Source organism: Sylvia atricapilla, chromosome 7 (assembly GCF_009819655.1).
Source record: "Sylvia atricapilla isolate bSylAtr1 chromosome 7, bSylAtr1.pri, whole genome shotgun sequence".
In the NCBI taxonomy this organism is placed as follows: Eukaryota; Metazoa; Chordata; class Aves; order Passeriformes; family Sylviidae; genus Sylvia; species Sylvia atricapilla.
In genome coordinates, this window is record NC_089146.1 from 10945391 (window position 1) to 10963424 (window position 18034).

The 18034-nt window shown below is 43.3% G+C and overlaps 1 protein-coding gene across 1 annotated transcript in view; it reads right to left on the reverse strand.

The window, feature by feature from the left end:
• Nucleotides 1-2285: 2285 nt before the first annotated feature.
• The window catches only part of SATB2 (SATB homeobox 2), a 128833-nt gene continuing 113084 nt past the window's right edge, over nucleotides 2286-18034 (reverse strand). Inside the window, exon 11 of the mRNA XM_066322584.1 lies at nucleotides 2286-4002. Within this exon, the coding sequence (XP_066178681.1) occupies nucleotides 3547-4002 (456 nt within the window). The 3' untranslated portion in view covers nucleotides 2286-3546. The remainder of the gene's footprint in view (nucleotides 4003-18034) is intronic.

An 18034-nucleotide genomic window follows, 5' to 3' on the forward strand; every position in this document is an offset into this window, starting at 1 on the left:
CTCTGAGCTGAGAGCAGGGACAGCAGTTGTGCACTCCACAAATGCTGCTGGGCACAGCTTCAGGTGCCTGGACATTGCCCGAGCACACAGAAAGATGCTTGGTTTTATCTGGTCTCTGATTAAATACAAGTGGCACGCAGGTGGCTGGGAACCTGGAGATGTGGTTAGTCCTCCACCCCCCCTTATTTTTTTTCCTCAAGAGAGCACATAGATATTTTACATAGGATAGAAATAAGCCACAACAAAGGGAAGAACTATTGTATTGGAACTACAGGAAAAATAATAAATGCTTTTAAAAATTGCTCTACCTCAACTCCTGGGCAACTTAAAGTCTGATGTGCAGTATATGATTTGTCTGCTAGGACTGAATCCAGGCACTTACCACTTTGTTAGCTTAAGAATTTTGAGCAGTTTTTTCCATTTATCTATATTCTCCCTAAAAACATTTCACACATTTCTCAGATACATCAATCCTTCCGGCATTCCTCTATGCACTCAGTAGGATGCCCTGCTATAAATATAATAAAGCCTTTTATTATGTCCATTAACCATGGACATGTGTGCTCCAAAAGTTTCCTGACACGCAGTCATTTGTGGCTTTTTAATTATAAACAGAAAAAAAAATCTACCAGCAGAAGAAGACAGCAGACTGGAAGTGGATCTTTATGTGTGTGTTTTGAGTGTATTCTCTGACAGGCTGAAGGCACCCCCTCCCTCCTTCTGACCTCACCAGAAACGCCCTGTTCAGGCTCCTGCATGTGCACAGAAAGCCACTAACACAACAGGTTAGTCCTGGTGATACACATCTGTCACCTGTGCCAGCTCCAGGGGATTTACACAGGTTTTCAAGACCAAATAAAACCAGTCAAACCTTTTTTCGACAGGCAAATATGGCCCCTCCATCTTGCAGGCCTTGTTTCACTTGAGCTCAGGAGAAAAGAAAAAAGGCTCAGTAAATTACTTGACAAATTAAGTCATATTTATTGAATGCGTTTTATTTCAACAACCAAAAAATTCTAACAGCCTAACAATGCACATAAGTTAAAAATTAATTATCACTTAGTGATAACGAAGATAAAGTTGATTTACATGGAAAAATGAACATTTACAATATGTTAATCCTTATTCACATTGTTGATACCGCAATAAAACACAATTTGTTTTTTTTTATTTTTTATTTCACAAAAAAGGCGGAAAATTGTGCTTTGTTAAGAGGCACTACAAGAAAAGTTTCTTTCTCCAAATAGATATTATATGATGGATATTGAATAAATAGACATATATGCATTGTAATTCGCAAAGTTCTGGCAAGACCACAGGCTAAAATGCCCACAGATTCACTTAGAACCACTGCAAAATTGGCAGTGAAATTAAAAATAAAAAGGCAAGACTCAGCATTGAAAAAATACCTAATAAAATTTTTGGTTGAAGTGTAAAAGATACCAAATGTTGATGCCATCATCAGATGAACAACTTACATAGCTTGGCAAAATTCAGTTTCCTTTCAAATGTATGGAGTGATTTTAGCTACAGGATAAGAAGACAGTTTTGAAAGCGTAGCTCTGAGAGAAACATAAAGCAGCAACCATCGAAATTCTGATTAAAGCTGCAGCAAACCACAGAACTAAAGGATGAAGAGCAAAAGGGGCATTAAGTAAGCAACCCACCATAATTTTGCAAAGGTATATGAAATTTATGCAGAGATACTCCTGTTTCAAACATTAGCTCTGAAAAAATCTCATAAAAACTCCAGAGGTTACTGAGCAGCTAGAATTAGCTTGTATTGCAACGTCTTCTCCCTGTATATTGTCTGTTCTGAGTAAATATCTACACGTAGAGGTTTGTTTTTCGTTTTTAACTCCTACCTTTTATACCTTTCAAATATATAAATAGTATTAACAGTTATATTACATTGCCTGGTGTAGTAAACAGAAAGTAACTTTCAAAGTGATATTGCATGAGGTCTTTGTCAAGATTACACGAAAAGCCCATGTGAAAAAAGGAAGAAAAAAGCCAGAAGCCTTGTTGGTACCGTTATGGCTGCAGTTTACAGGCGTCTGAAATCAATCCAGCTGCAAGGTGAGGTCTTTGTCTCGGAAATCATTGCACGGAAGTGAAAAGTAAATGCTACTTGGCGTCTCTCTCGACAGGGTGTCTCAGAGCGGGTGGACGCTATGGCAGACTGCGGCTCTACGCTCGAGGAGTCGGTCGGGATTGGCTCTGCTCTACGGAACGTAGCTGCTACCTGGGCGCTGCGGAGCGTTGGCCCAGGGCCCTGCGCTGCGAACACTTCATTGCACTGGCACAGAACAACGCGGGACACGAGGAAGCCCAGCCACAACAGAAACACGGGGCAGGCTGTGAGGAGGGCGAGCGAGCGGGAGGCCGGCAACGCAAACCCTCGGGCTGCCAGCAATTTACCTGGGCAGGACTCTCGGGATTGTGGCATTTTGTGTCGCAATGTAACTTTACACGTGTGTGTGTGTTTGTGTGTGTGTGTGTGTTTCACTTCAGTATAAACAAAAAGCAACAACAAGAATGAAGCTTATAAATTTTAAGATCTGAAACAGAGAACAGGTAAATAAAATCCACAGTAAAATGTGGTTGATAGTATGAATTCCATACATCAAATCTCTAAACATTTATCTTTTTTATCTTTCTATAAAGACCTTGTTAATGGACAAGTCTTCTATGCACTGCATTTCAGTTTTAGTCATTCTGAATCCCATGAAAACTCATCTGTTCACTACGGAAAGGACTATCTGGAGAGTGGAACATGCTGCATCCTTTTAAGTGTGCATTGTGTTCAAAGTACTTTTAACTTACTAGTTTTCTTTTTAAGGTGCCCTGATTTGTTTTTCCATTTTCTCTCTTTTTTTTTTTCCTCTTTTCTTTTTTTGGCAGTGTTGATTTATGTCTTTAAATACCTCAAAAATTACCCATCAAGTTGCCAGATAGGAAGCCATATAATAATGGAAAAAAAAAAAAAAAATCAGGGATAAACATAGAAAATAAATAGGAATTCAAAAATAGTCACCACACCCTGAGAGCAGGCGGCAGTTTATCAAAAAGCCAAAGCAACTCATTGTGAAGTGGTTTTAATACATAAACAAGTCTCATCTTTAAAGAACTCATTTCACAGTCTATACTTTCAGGTTGTAAAGTTCCATCCCATGCAATTTAATATATATATATATTTTATGTAAATATATATATACACACACAAAGTTGTAAATTTCCCTTCACTGATTTCATAGGACTTTTTCTTCCCATTTACTTGCTAGCTGTCCCTTTCGTAAGTGCAAGATTGATGAAGGCATAATCCTATGTGACTACAACAATTGCTTCAGTCAGATGTAGGAAGTGTAACACTCGAGTGTCTGTGTCAAGGCGATGTCTGATCGGGCAATGCTGAATTCATTCGGTTTGCACATGGATCATGCGCAACGGAAACAGACAAACAAAAAGTAAAACAAGGAAAAAAATCAAAAATAAAACCAGAAAATCCTTGGATCAATGTATTGCTTTCTGCACTCCTATCTCACATTATCTCTGGTCGATGTCTGCTGGAGCCGCCTTGCTTTTGTCGGGATTCTCCTCCTCAGCCTCTACTTTGTACATTTCCTCCGAGCCTTCCTCACTGTCGTTCTCCTCCGACTCCGTCAGCAGCTCCTCATCCTTGTACTCTGCCACATCAACCACCGTTCCCAAGTGCTCTTTTAGCTTCCCGTGGTGCTTTACGTGGTAACGCTGGTTCTGGAAGAATTTGATGATGGTGTGTTTGGGGAGATCCAGCTGAGCAGAGAGGGTGTGGATGGCTTCCTGGTCGGGATAGAGACCCACGTCATGAATAAAGCTTTGGAGGATACCTAGAGCTTCCAAGGAGATCTTGGTACGGGATCTCGGCTTTTTGGCACAACTGTCCTCAGGAGGTGGAGGAGGAGCCTCTTCTCTGGGTGGGGAATTCTCCTTGGCAGGCTGGGACTGCTGTCTGTGCAGCACCTATAAGATCAAACAGACACACACTTCACATGCTGACCTCCTCAGTGCTTGACATAAGGGCACTGGTACAGGTCTGTACACAGGACCTACTTTGTTTCGGTCAAGAAAAGTACAATTAATATGCATTGTCCACTGCCTTTCTCACCTGTAACACAGCAACACCGGTAACTACACATTGAAAGGAGAAAGTGATAAAAAAGGCAAACGATAGAAAATCAATGTAAACCCACAAAATAAAGAAGAAATACAAAAGGTAAGTAGTAAAAAGAAATACAAAAATAGCCAAAAGAAAAATTAAGTCTAAAGGTATTACAGTCCCACGGTCATGATGACTGGCCAGTTGCCCCATGCCAGAAAAGTCATTCTCCTGCTTTGCTCCTCTTCTCCTCATCCTTGTTTGCTATCATCTTTTCAGACTAGACACTTGGACCATTTCTTCAAGATTTCAAGTACCACAAAGGCCTGGGCACATGTGGGATTGTCAGCTGCTACTTTATGAATAATGATTTTGCATTAAAATCCATCACAGCTACTTTATGGAAGAAAAAAAATAGTAGAAGTGCAGAGATTTTTTAAGATTTCCCTTCTCTCAAGGGAGACAGCGAAGTCAGTTCAGTTGCTTCACATAGGTGGCTTTAATGTGCCTACTGAACAGATTTCTCTGTATTACATCTGTAGTAATTTCACTAGTTGAGAAGTTCTGAGTTCAAATAATTATAGCCCTCTATTCTGAGACACCCTCTGGGCAAACACACTTTGCAGTCTTGTAACAGATTTTCACCCACAGTATCTCCTTTTTGGCAAGTTTCAGGAAAGCATATGTAGCTCTTAATCTTCCTAACAGCCACTTAAAATGACTAAGAAAGGGCCTCGTGCAGCCCTTATTCCAGGGGAAAAAAATACCTGCTCTGAATTGTTCAAAACACAGAGGAGCTCCATATGCTTTCTTTAAAACCAAATCTATACAAGAGAGATTAACAGAAAAAAATCCCCCACAGGACTGAGGGCTGTATTTGCCCAGAGGTTTCTTCAGATGCAGGAAAATAATTATTAGAGCTTGACACTCAAAGCTAACAAAATCAATATGGATAACTATTTTCTCCCACAAGTAAGAGGGAATTCTGACTCTTGAACCAAGAAGAAAATGCCTTTGCTGCAAACAGTAACATCCAGAGAATCAACCCTCCATTAAAGTTCTCTAATGAAAAAAAACCCCAAGGATAAATAACAGAAACGTGCCGAGACCTTGCACTGAACTTTACACACACACTGAGCCCTCAGTAAAATGCTACACTAGTCAAATTATTACGGCAAGAGGGAAGTCTGCCGTGGAGTATCAGCCTGTTATGCAAATAAATGAAAAGGCTCTGTGCCGAGGAGCCCTGTATTCATTTCCTTCATCAAACGCTCCTGCCGTAACAATGAGCGTGTAACATCAGCGACCCCGGTGACAGGCTCTGGGGAGCAGACCGCAGTCCCCGGGAGCGGAGTGTGCCGGGGCTGCTGTGGCAGGGCCCGGCTGCACCTGCCCGGGGCCACGGAGGCAGGAGCCGGCGCCTGGTGGGCAGCGGGCTGAGCGAGGGCTGGCGGTGCAGGGGCACATCCCGCTGCCGGCAGCGCTGCCCCCGCGGACACAAGGACACAGCCACGCCAGGACAGTGGCCGCAACAGCCCAACAAGGAGCAGCTCCGCACGGACGGCCAAGGGCAGGCGCCAACACAGCGCTTGTCACCTCGCGGGCAAAGCTGAGGCTGGGCAGAAACACCACAAACTTGTTTCGGTGCCAGGATGTACACTTTCCTCCCAAGCACGTAAACACTGAGGGTGCCGCAGAAACGGCTAACGAAGGAGCGGGGGGAAAGGGGGAGCTCAAAGGAAATGACAGATACTCTGGTTTATGTTTTATTACATCTCTTGCAATAAAAGAGCATAATGTTCCAATGAATGGAATCGCTCAGCTGCTCTTTGAGGATTTCTTTTTTGTCCATGGATTGCTTTCAAAGAGAAGGGCTGACGTTCCCAAACAGAGGGTTACAGATGAGGGTGGGACCTGCACTACGTCAGCAGCGAGCACTGAAAGCAGCGGAGCCCAGGGACCAAACCCCATAAATTCGTCACACGGAGCCTACCTAATCTCCCCTGCTGTGCCTTCTGGTCCCGTCCCTCGACAAAGTAAAGCCCAGAGCAGCCAAAATCAAAAGGATGTAACACCACAAATAAACTGCCAGGGAACTTACAGACAGCGTCACACAAAAGCCACAAGTAGCATTGCTAATCAGAAGCTGGATTCAAGTAGCATCTAACAGAGATAGAAACACATCCAGAAAGGGTGTGAATTACTCAGTTCATTCTTGCTGGAGTTGGAAGAGGGCTTTTTTTCCCTTTTCAGTTGACAAATAGCATGAGAAATGATCCAGCTTGAAAAATGTTACAAGACTTCCAATCAAATATAATGATGAAAAAAATCCAACAATATGGGATCAGCAGCAGTAAAATGTTTAATTTGAAGGAGATGAAGAGATGCCTACAGCATCTATAAAGCAATCAACCAAAGAGAGGGCTGAGTGCGGGAGGGAAGAGTAATTTCAATTAACCCTTCCTTTTCCAGAGTGACCTCTCCACCTCCTCCGGAAAAAAAAAAAAAAAAAAAAAAAAAAAAAAAAAAAAAAAAAAAAAAAAAAAAAAAGGAGAAACCTGCGGGTTACCAGTGTAAAATACTAGAAAAATGTTGTATTTTATTTCATCTCCTGTTATCCTAGGTAATGAAAAAAAAAAAAACAAAAAAAAAAACCAAAGCTGCTCTTCTAACAGGTAAATCTCATTATTTTATTAAGTTCTGGGGGTTTCCTCTGGATTGCCAGTGGGATTTACAAGGGATTTTAGCCACACTATATTTTTCAGCAACAGAACTTTAGCCAGATAGAGAGAGATGGATAAATGCACTGAATGCCCTTCAGATCTGGGCGGTGGTCAGTTTTGCAGTTCCTTCTGACAAGACCGGCTATTTAGCACAACAGAGAACACTTTTCTATGCAAACCAGATCAACTGCTGAGCATATGGCACAATATGAAATCTAAATTACCTTTATGTTAAATATTTGCTTTAAACTACATTTGATTGACAAGCATGCTGGCCAATTTGAGTGATTGGCTTACTTCATGTCTGGCTCTCCATGCCACAGCCTCACGGAGGAAATGGACCACTTCTGGAGTTCCAGATTTTCAGTTCTTGGGTGATTATCAGGCTCCTACATCTGCAGTAGAATTTCCAGCAGCTTCACACACTGCTGTGCATACTCTGCCATACCACTTTGGGTGTTGGGTCTGCACGGCCAAGAAGGAGTATCACTGATCTGTGTACAGGGTGCAGCCCATTTCCCAGCAGAGCTGAACCCTCAGTGGTGTCTGGACCAACTGTGGATGGGCTTCTGAGGTAAAGGATAACAACAATGGCCACGCTCAGCCTTCCTTTTACCAGGAAAGCTGGTGCTGAGCTCACTTTGGCACAGATGCCCCACTCCCCCCTTCCTCACTCCCATTTCCATCCCTAATGCCCTTCCCCACTGCTCCCCAGCCACAGGTGGGGCAGCCTCCTCCTCCTCCACAACCAGCACCATCTGGAGCTGACTTCCCTTCCCCTTCCTGACTTCTGATCTACTTTCAAATCAAATGGGAAGATACAGATTTCCTTCCATGCCCAGAGGACTTGTTCTTTTCATTCCTTCAACAGATTTAATTTTTGAACTCTACAGGCATGGCTGCCTTTCAACATTTGAGAACAGAGCATCTCTGAAAGATGCTTCTTCATGAAGGTTCATTCAGGTAGACTTTTTTTCTCACAGACAAACTTATCTTTTCGAAACAAATTCACCAGCTCTTGTAGAAAGCTTGCAAGAAAATGACTGTGATGGAAGCTGACTTTAAATGGTAAAGTGACTGGTCTTAGATCGCACTGTACTGAAATATGATTTGAAGGCCACAATGAAAAGCAGCTGGAAGCCATGTGTAAAATATAATAGTACATGCCTACAGGGAAGGAAGTGAGATATTGAATGATTAAATTTAGGAGAGTATATAATGTAGTGTATCATTACGGGAGTGATCAGGATTATTTGTAATAAGCTAAGGGTTTGTGGTCTATCTAAAATCCAAGGCCAAGAATTATCAGGGGAAGGGATTGTTGCACTGCTCTACACGTATCCACTCCCCATGTCTCCATGTGCTCCCACAGGAGAAACCTGACTGGCATTCCCACAGAAAAAAAAGGTGAGCGAACCCAAACTGAAAGATGAACGTCATGCAATCGCAGTCTGTGTCTGTACTGTATTTAATTTTGGCTGGATTCACTATGCCACTGATGTTTGTTTCCATTTCCACCCACTTTCTAGCTAGAACTACACATGTGACATTGGTGAGTGGCTAAGGGAGTGAAGCAGGATGCTCAAGCAGGGAACACACACACGCCTGGGCACCACCAGCACTGGCACCACCAGCACCACCGCCACTGGCTCTGTGACACGCCACCCTCCATGGCCTGGACAGCCTTTGCAGCACACTGCAATCAGGAACTGCATTTCTATGTGAAAACCCCAAGCTCTTTTATTTCCTAGTGTGGTTCTGCCCTTCTCTTTGCAGAGAGGCTCAGTCATGAGAGTCCCTTCTACTGGGATTTGCTGAGATGATGAGGTAGGTTGCTAAGAAAGCGCCTAAAACGTTACATTCTTGAAAGACTATGCATTTGCAACAGAGACTGCCCTTTGTTGAACCACCACCTGCCTCTGTGCACAGACAGTGTGAGCACTGGCAGGTACCCTGACAACATGTGGAAGTCACTATCAATTTTGATAACCTGAACCCACAAGGAGCAAAGTTGAATGGATTGGCCTTCGCTTTGCCAGAGAAAGTTTAGATTGGGCATTAATGAAAGGGTGGTAAAGCACTGGAACAAGCTACGCAGGGAAGTGCTGGAGTCACCATCCCTAGAGGTACTTACAATATGTGCAGATGTGGCACTCAGAGACATGGTTTAGTGGTGGACTTGGCATTGGTGGGTTAATGGCTGGACTCAATAATCTTACAAGTCTTTTCCAAACCAAATAATTCTACCAATCTATTCCCAGCGGTTGGAAGGGGTCTCTCTCACCTTTCAGTTTTTCTTCACCTGTACATTGTTCTCATAACCAGCCATAACGCTGTATCACATCAAGGACTTCTATGCCAAAGACAGCAAGATTTTAGCCTGCTTAAGGATCCCAAAATAAAGCCAGAGAGAACAGACACATACTACAAAAGGTAGGTCCAGAACCTTCATTTCGTACACCTAACACCAGTCATCTATTACTGCCCTTACTGAAAGCATTCACAGCTCATCAGCAGGAGTTGCCACCAGACTGACTCCATGCACAAACAATTCACCACACCCCTCCTGCCAGCAAGCCACTGGAAAAGCTCCTTCCCATGGCCAGCTGAACTCAAAGGAAAGGCTGAAGACAGGCCTAAAGAAGGTCTTCAGCTGCATTTTACTGAGCAACACCTCACCTCTGTAAACTGAGAGCCTCCAGGCAGTGCCCAGCTATCCTGGTAAGTTTCCTGAAAAGACAAACTCACTTTTGTTGCAACAAAATCTTATATCAAGGAGAGACTGTCCCTCTTACCAGAGTTTACAGGAATGATCTGCAGGAGATCATCTATTCAAATAAACAGCCTTACACTTCCTAGCCTTGGTCTCTCTTCACATGTAGAAATGTGGAAGAAGAGAAGAGAGGCAGCAGCTGCCACAACCAGGCCTCCACCCCGACAGCCTCCCAGGCTGGGGCTTGCAGGGGTAAGAACATTAATTACACACAATCTCTGTGCCAAGGCTCTTTACAGGTTTCTGTACAAGAAATTGTAGGAATGTCTGTACAAGAAACTGTAGCAGAAGTTACAATTTGCACCTGTGTTCATTTCTTTCATATTAAAAATGTGGTTCTTAAGACTAATCTTTTTTCTTCCCTTGCAAAAATACATTCTTTTGGGTAAACACTGCAGCACTAGTCACAGCACCAAAGGAAGTATTTTCTTTGGGCTCATTCTCAGAGTGATTTCACACCTTGACACCATAAAGCTGTGTTAAAGACTGTGGTTTAGTTTCCTTGCTTTTCTTGGATTATACAGTATCCTAAGGTCAAAACTCAGGGAAATCCAAAACTGTTATTAAAAAAGAAAAAGTATCTATGAAGTGATGACAAATTGCAGACTACAGGTGTTAGATTACATTTTGACTCCAGGCAGGTTTAATATACTTTAGTTTCCTCTTACAATTGCCTTTAGCAGGTACTGTTATCGGTAAGGGATTTAAAAAAATATATGGTACTCAATAAAAGAAGACCGTGTCGAAAGAAATCAATATGAGCGTGCAAAATGGTAGGAAGTCTGACATGGATAAATATGTTCACTTTCATCTAACTTCAGTCTGAGCTTCTTTTAATTTTGTAGCTCAAATGCTGGCCATACACCCTGTGAATTTTCCAATGCAGCTCAGTAATTGCTTCACGAGAGTCAACACCCTTATTAGAGACAATTATAATACTTGTCTGTGATATGATGTACCCCATCTCACGAACGCCAGACCAAACCAGCCAACGAGAAGTGGTGGCTACACCACCTCATAAGCCAGCAGCCCTGGGTCCCATCCATTTTGTCTGCAAAGACAAAGCAGTCACACACTAAAAAAAACCCCCAAATATTCAGGCCTTCCCTATCACCCTTCATCTGCTCCTGACCACCAGTGGAGCCAGAATATTGGATCAGACAAACCCTGTGTCCTAAACCTACCGGCTCCGAGGTACAAGTCATACTCCAAGCTACATTAAAACAGACTAAGAGAGGACTCCTGAGGAGACAAATGAGTTCCACAGGGAACCCGAAGTCAAAGGCAAGTTTGGTTTCCAGGCTGGAATGTAAGCTGGTTGAAGTGATTCATTTCAACATCTTTGGAACACACTCGCCACATGCCTCCCTTTGCTTTACGGCGGCTGCCTTGCTCAAGGGCAGGAAATAGGCAGGGATTTGAAAGCATGGCAAGACACTGAACACCCAGCCTCAGAAACAGCAGCCCCATCCTGTAATTCTCCAGGACCAAACTATCAAAAATAGTCAAAAAAGTGACAAAAAAGACAACAGGAATTAAAAAAAAAAAAAAAAAAAAAAACATGGAATTTTCAGTTGTACATTGATTTTGGCATCCACACAGTGATATGCATATGCAAAACATAATTAATCTTGACTTGAAGGCAGGGGGAAGGTGTCTCTCCCCCTCCCCAGCACACACTGCTCCCATTAATGCTAACAGGAGCTTACCATGCATCAAAGAGCAAATCCACCACAAAACATTTTTAAGTGCTATCATCACTGGAGATAAAATATAAATTACAGCCTGATTACACTGCGCTGCTAAGAGGCCACATGTGCAGCATAGCTCGCAATGACAACTTCAGATGACCAGATAACTTTGGGACAGGTCTAAGAGGTTACTGTAAAACATCTGTGCAGAGGAATCTTTCCCTGTCTTTGCTTCCCTTTCAAGAAGCTGTGGCACTGCTGTCTGCACAGTTGTTTGAAGAATGTTTACAAATCAGCTTGACAAAGAGAAAAAAAACTTCTGCCACCACTTGACCACAATCATGATCTTATTCTTCAGTAATGCGTGGTTTATTTCCCTTTCCTGATCTCTGTTAATAGACAGCACGTGCCTACACAATAGCCACTATTTTGTCTGTATAACATTAAAAAAATAAATCAGAAAACTCTGACAATGCAGAACAGTGTCCCGGTGTTTCCTGGGGTAACTGCTCTCCCTCGAATGCTAACTCAACTCTTCCCACAAAAGCACAGGCACAACTTTCATTGCTGTGCAAGTGCCTGAGAACTGGCTGATTTTATGGGGCAGCATAAATGAGCTCATGCTGATGAACATTCATGCATTAGCTCTGAATTTCCCATCTTGGGCTGGTTCAAGCCAGATCCTTGGATTCACTGCAGAGTAGCTGCAACCAGCGCTGGGCACCTCTTTCTGTAATACCTGGCTGCAGCTGGGAGAGCTGCCAGCAGCCCCAGCCCTCAGGTGGAGCCGGCACGTACCTCCCGTGTCCGGCCGATCCGTTCCGGCTGCCGCTGGCACGAACCAGGCGCTGGTGACACAGCGGCCGACGCGGCCAGGAAGCGTTGCACAACCTCGCTGCAGACTCTCTCCTGAAGGCATCGGTGATGGATGGCTCCATTGTCTGGGGATGGGGCACAGCCAGCACAGCTGGCACAGGGGCCAGTTTGCTGCACCCCTGGCAGGCAGGCAGGACTCTGCCGGCCTTGGAGAAGCCACAGGAGTCTCTCTTGCCTCTAACCTGTGGTAGCAAGGCAGCCTCATCCACAAGGGAAAGAGCGACAGCCACGGCCTCAGAAACACTGCCCTCCTTCATGGTCATGCTAAGTAGAGTCCCCTCAAGTGGGACTTTTAACATCTGTGCGCACCTTGAGGGCCACAAACCTTCCAGTTAACACTCACCTTCTCCAGAACAAGACCATAAGCTTTGTGGGCCTCTCACTTGCCTCTTCTGTGCTTTTTCTCACAGCTCTAGCAAGGCTCTCTGGGGTGCTACGGTGCGCAGAGCTTCGCTTAGCACTTTCCACATAGAGCCTGAGCTTGGTTGTGGCTAGAGGAAGGGTCTGCCAAAGAGTTCAGGTCAATTCTGCGTTTTCCCATCCCAGCCCTGATAACCCTAATAAAGGAGCTGTCAGAATGCCACAGGAACTAAGGAGGCAACAAAATGGTTTTTGTTTTGGTTTGCTGTAGATAAAACACTCCGGGTGTCCTCTGTGCTTTCTTGTTTGATTAATACTACAGATGTTCTCATTTTCTTTTGAAAGTCAGAAGAGTATTTGTGGGCAGTGTGAGCAAGATCTTCCCTGACGAGCCCCAACCTAGAGCCATGCTTAAGGTCATGCTCCAAACCCCTAACTATGGTGGCACGAATGGCGCCACTGTAATCATGTTGTTTTCCAGTTACTCAGACCAGGAGTAGGCACTGCATTATTTCAGGAAGGATATGTTTGGATTAGACACTGGATTCTGGTGGGGGGGTAATTATTTGTCCCATCAAACTGTTTTAGGTCCTTACAGATGGCTATTTGGGGTTTCAAGACTAACCCTACTCTACTGCTAATTTTTACAATGGGAGCAGTTAGAAGCCAGGAGAACCTGACTGTTATGGTTAGCGAAAATAGCAGATTTGTGCTGATAAAACACTACTCAGCATGTTTTTTGGCTTTTGAGATGTAACCACCAATGCACTTAATAACAGGACTTGTGCAAACTATACTGTGTGAATCAAACACATAAAAGTATAAATATTCCTTTTTTTAGAAAGCAAGTCTTAAAAAGTGCATTATAATCAACTACCATGGTAAAAGCAAAATATCCAGTATTACCACACACGCAACTGGCATAATGTGCTTTATTATACCCTTAGCCTGAAACTGGATAAATAAAAATCAAATGACCAAAGTGCAGTCTCCTGCACAGATTGGGTCACTGAAGACAGGATGCCTCAGAAAATTAGACCTGAAATCCTTCTGATTAAGCTCTAGAAAAGGTGGGCACATGCAGAAGACAGAGGAAGCTACCCTGGCATCTCACTCTCATGCTGCTGAGCTCCATGTCTCACTACTCTGACCTGCATCTATTTTACAGACACTGGATGCTGGTAGAAAATGACTTTGTGGAAAGTCAACAGCATGTGCAGTTTATATTCAGTTTTTAGTTCATTTTTAATAAAACAGTTTAATGTAAGGCCAGAGAGGCAGTGTTAGGACAAAGCAGAAGATGACATTCTTACGGCCCTGGGATCCATCCAGCTTTGCTGCTGGCTGCTGTAGGGAACTCCGTGGACTGTTCTGCCCATGGCTGGCTACACACGTGTAATCGCAGGGGTAAAGCTCACACTCAGCACAAGCCTGCAGCTACTGTAGGTCTTTGTGCAAGGAGCCCCAGGCTTTTGCTAGAAATGCATAACACCATTCTTTGCTTCAATAAAGTTGGGATTTTGTCGCATTTTTCAGTCAAAAAATCTTTAGGTCAAAAATGTCAAGAGAGTGACATCAAAGTATTGACTAAGTAAAGTCTACTTTGCCAAACTGTTTGCCTGAGGCAGCAGTGGGGTGAATACTCTGACAAAGTTCAAGCAGTTGTTTAGGCATTTTTCATGAAACAGCATATTCTGGTTGCTTTTATTCAGAACAACTTTTGCTTCTCAAATACTTCCTATTTTCCTTCAAAGCATTATGTTGCTTGTTGCTCTAAACTGCCACAAACCTTTCTTATTATTATTATTTGAACTGAAAATAATTTAGAAAGGACCAACATATTTTTTTTCTTTCAGCATTTCAGAAATGTCAGCAGCCCCTTTAACTCAGCTCAAGCAGTTCTATAGCTCTAGGCTGTACCACCCAAGAAAGAGCAGCTCACAGCCATCTATCTACCCACCTACCTCCTTCACCATCGTATTTACTAAGGGTTGTACTGATGGGAGCTCTCAAAGAACAAAATGTAATGCAGTTTATAAAAGGAGATGGATGTGAATCTTTTCTATCTCAAAATCCAATAAAGCTTATGATTTTTATTGCATGTGGGAGTCCTTTGGTCAATGTAACACTGATTAGCAGCTTGGCCAGTAAGTCTGATAAAACCAGAAAGTACTTCTAAATATATTCTGGCCAGAGACACTTGGGAGCAAAGTGTGAGTCCTGCAGCTGATGGCCCCAGGGTCACACATGTACCTTGGGATTTCTTCACTGGTTTTGTTCTGTCTGGCCGTGGTTTTGTTCCATTCTCTCCAGAAATAACTATTCCAAATCTCTCTGATCCTTTAATCTTCCTGAAAAGGGAGCATCATCTCCAAACTATTCCCCTTCACCTTTCCAACATGCATGAATGAAGACAAAAGATTTACAACCTGCTTCAGGCAGGAGTTCCAGACTGGACTTCAATGGATCCCAAACACAGCAATGTAACATTCTTACTCCTCATCTCATTTAAACATGAGAACACCAGGAATAACATTACTCCAAGTCAGCAGTGCTTCCCTGGTGCTAAGCAGGCCATTAAAAAGGCATAAGCAGCTTGACACAGAGGGACAAAGAGAACCACAAAAATGAATCAAAACCAGGGAAAAACTGGAGATTAAAAGTAATAATACTCCTTCCAGCAAACCACAGTCCGAATGCATGATAAGTGGCTAAAAGACACAATCACTGCAGATCTAGAGACAAAAAAAGTCTCCTGACTGTATGAAATGTAAATTAAACTTGCTCTTGTACAGAAGCATTTCCCTCACACGGCAGTAAGTCCCTGCCGTCGGGAAATCCAGACCCGTTTGCTGCAAATGAGAGCTGCCACAGCTGACCCTCCCCGATCTTGCCTGTGGAAAACACACTCAGAGTCAACAGTTGGAGGGAAAGGCACAAAACCCCAAATGCAGCAGACTTGCTAGAAGAGATTTCCATGGAGGTTTCCTCCCCAAATAAGCAGATGGTTTCCAGTTAGTCAGGGTCAGGGACTGCCCGTGTGGTTTCCTGCCTGCTTGCCTTTGTAGCTTATCTGGGCCTCATCAAGATACACAGTCCGAAAAAATTAGAATGGCTAAGTACAGGAATTAGGGAAACTACATACAAATGAGCTCCGGTCCGCACTTGTGCAGAGGAGCAGGGACTCTGTGCCCGCGGGTGCGATGGAGGCAGCGGTGCCGACGCCTGTGCCGGGGCAGCCGCGCTGGGCTGCAGCACAAAACACCCTGGGCAACAGCCCGGCTGCTTTGAAAACACCCCTGCCGTCAGTTTACAACCCCGCCTGCTTGAACCGTGGTGCCGGTGCCCGGCGGCAGCCCAGCCCCACGGCGGGTTCCCAGCCCCACGGCGGGTTCCCAGCCCCACGGCGGGTTCCCAGCCCCACGGCGGGTTCCCAGCCCTGCCGGCAGCCCAGCGCACGGCGTCGAAATTTGCAAAGCTCCGGGCACACGCTGCATCTCTTAACGCTGCGCATGGGAGCGGAGCGAAACTCCACCAGGAATGTATGCACAAGCTGCCATATGGAAAGGGCATTTCCAAATTAAACCCTGAAACCCAGATGAGATCTGAGCGAAGGACAGTTTCACTTAAAGGAAATGTCTGAGGTCAACCAGCAATTAACTGAAAGGTTCTGATTGAATACGCTATTGACTGCGCTCACATCAGACAGCTTCCTGTTTATTATACCTTATGGGCTGTCTAGGTGCCAAGACATTAAGCTGTCAATAATCTATTAATACTAAACAGCTCCTCCCTCCTTACTCCCCCCCTTGCAAATCCTCTTAGGCTAAGAAACTGCACTAAAAAGATGGAAATTTTTGAAGTGAGATGGAAATGAGCTTTTTAGGGTATTTCTTTGCTTGGTTCCAGCTGAAAGTACAGCAACATTCATAAACAATATAACACGCAGTCTATAACTACATGGAAAAAATTGTGTTAAAAAAAATCAGCCGTGATTGAGACCATATCCTGAAATCTGGCTTTCTTTTCCAAGCCATCTTTAAACAGTCTAAGTTAAATTTAATTAACAATTTACAACAAGGAGAGAGAAGTTATTTAAAGACAGGCCTACAGGTCCTTAACATTCAGTGTCTGGGAAACAGTTGTATATAAAAAAAAAAGTTTTAATGAATTTAATAGAGAAAAGCACTTTAATTAAATGCTGTCAAAGAGGATTGTATTAATGACTGCACACAAAGGAATTTAAAGCAAGCCAAGTATATTTAGCAAATAGGAAGTAGGCTTTCAGAGGCTGCAACTATTTATGTTTCTGCCATTGCAATGCATCTAGGAGATCGTGTTGCCAATTGAAAGCAGTTATGTTATTAGATATGATTTTATTTATTATGGATTATTAAAATTTCAAATGCTGCAGGGAATACATTTATTTCACTTCTCAAATGAAAGAACAAAGATATTTCCTCCTTGTTCAGTACGAGGAAAAATAGGAGAGGAAATAAATAATAAATAATAATAATAACTTAGCACTTAACTAGTAAAGTGCTGTCCAGACAGATCTTTTTATGGGGCTTGCTGAGTCCTGAAATTTTAGTGTGTCCCTTTCTTTCTGCTACAGCTGGATGGATTTGCAGCTGCTACCACAGCTTCCCTCAACACAGCACAGGAAAGAGGAGACAGCTCTCACTTCTTGTGGATACAAGGGACTTCTGTGATACCCTGTATGGTTCAACTCTAAGAGCTACCAAAACTCCAACAATAGAAATCCTGGCTGGGAAGCTTTTGCAAGCAAGACTGAGTATTCCAAGGTTTTTCAGACTAACCATGAGACTTAGCCACATATCGCTCACAAAAACCCAGAACAGTTATGGCTCTGCATTAAGACTTTATGTGCTCACCTTCCTCAACATCCACATGATACAGACTTGCAGCAGGAAGGAAGGGACTCTTCACAACTCTCTCTGCCCAAGTGCCTTAGATTCAAGTGTGGCACATCAAATGGGCATGGCCTAATGAGTGCAAAATGTAGAGCTTCAAACCGTAAGTCTGAGGAAAAAGCAACTAGAAAATTCAAGGGTGTCAACAGTATTTTGGACTATAATGGCACAACAGTGTAAAACTAAATTCAGCCCCAACTGGAAACAGAAGAATGTTTTTTAACACAAATTTAATGAGATGGCTGGGTCTAGAACACCCAGGATGTGTTCTGTGATTTACCACATCCTTTTTGCCATATGTAATGGTAAAAGGTTAACAATGATTTTAGATGATTCAAACTTCCAAACATTCCACCAGAGGCACCTTATACATGCTTGTATTCCTTTGTTTCTGAACACCAAATCCTTTTTAAGTTAGGTACCACAGTGGGACTTAGTCCCAAATTACTGGGTTTTAAATTTACTTATTTGTAGTTAAGATTTTTCATCTTCTCATTTGCAACACGAAGAAGTGAGTAGAACTGGGAGGGAAGTCATTG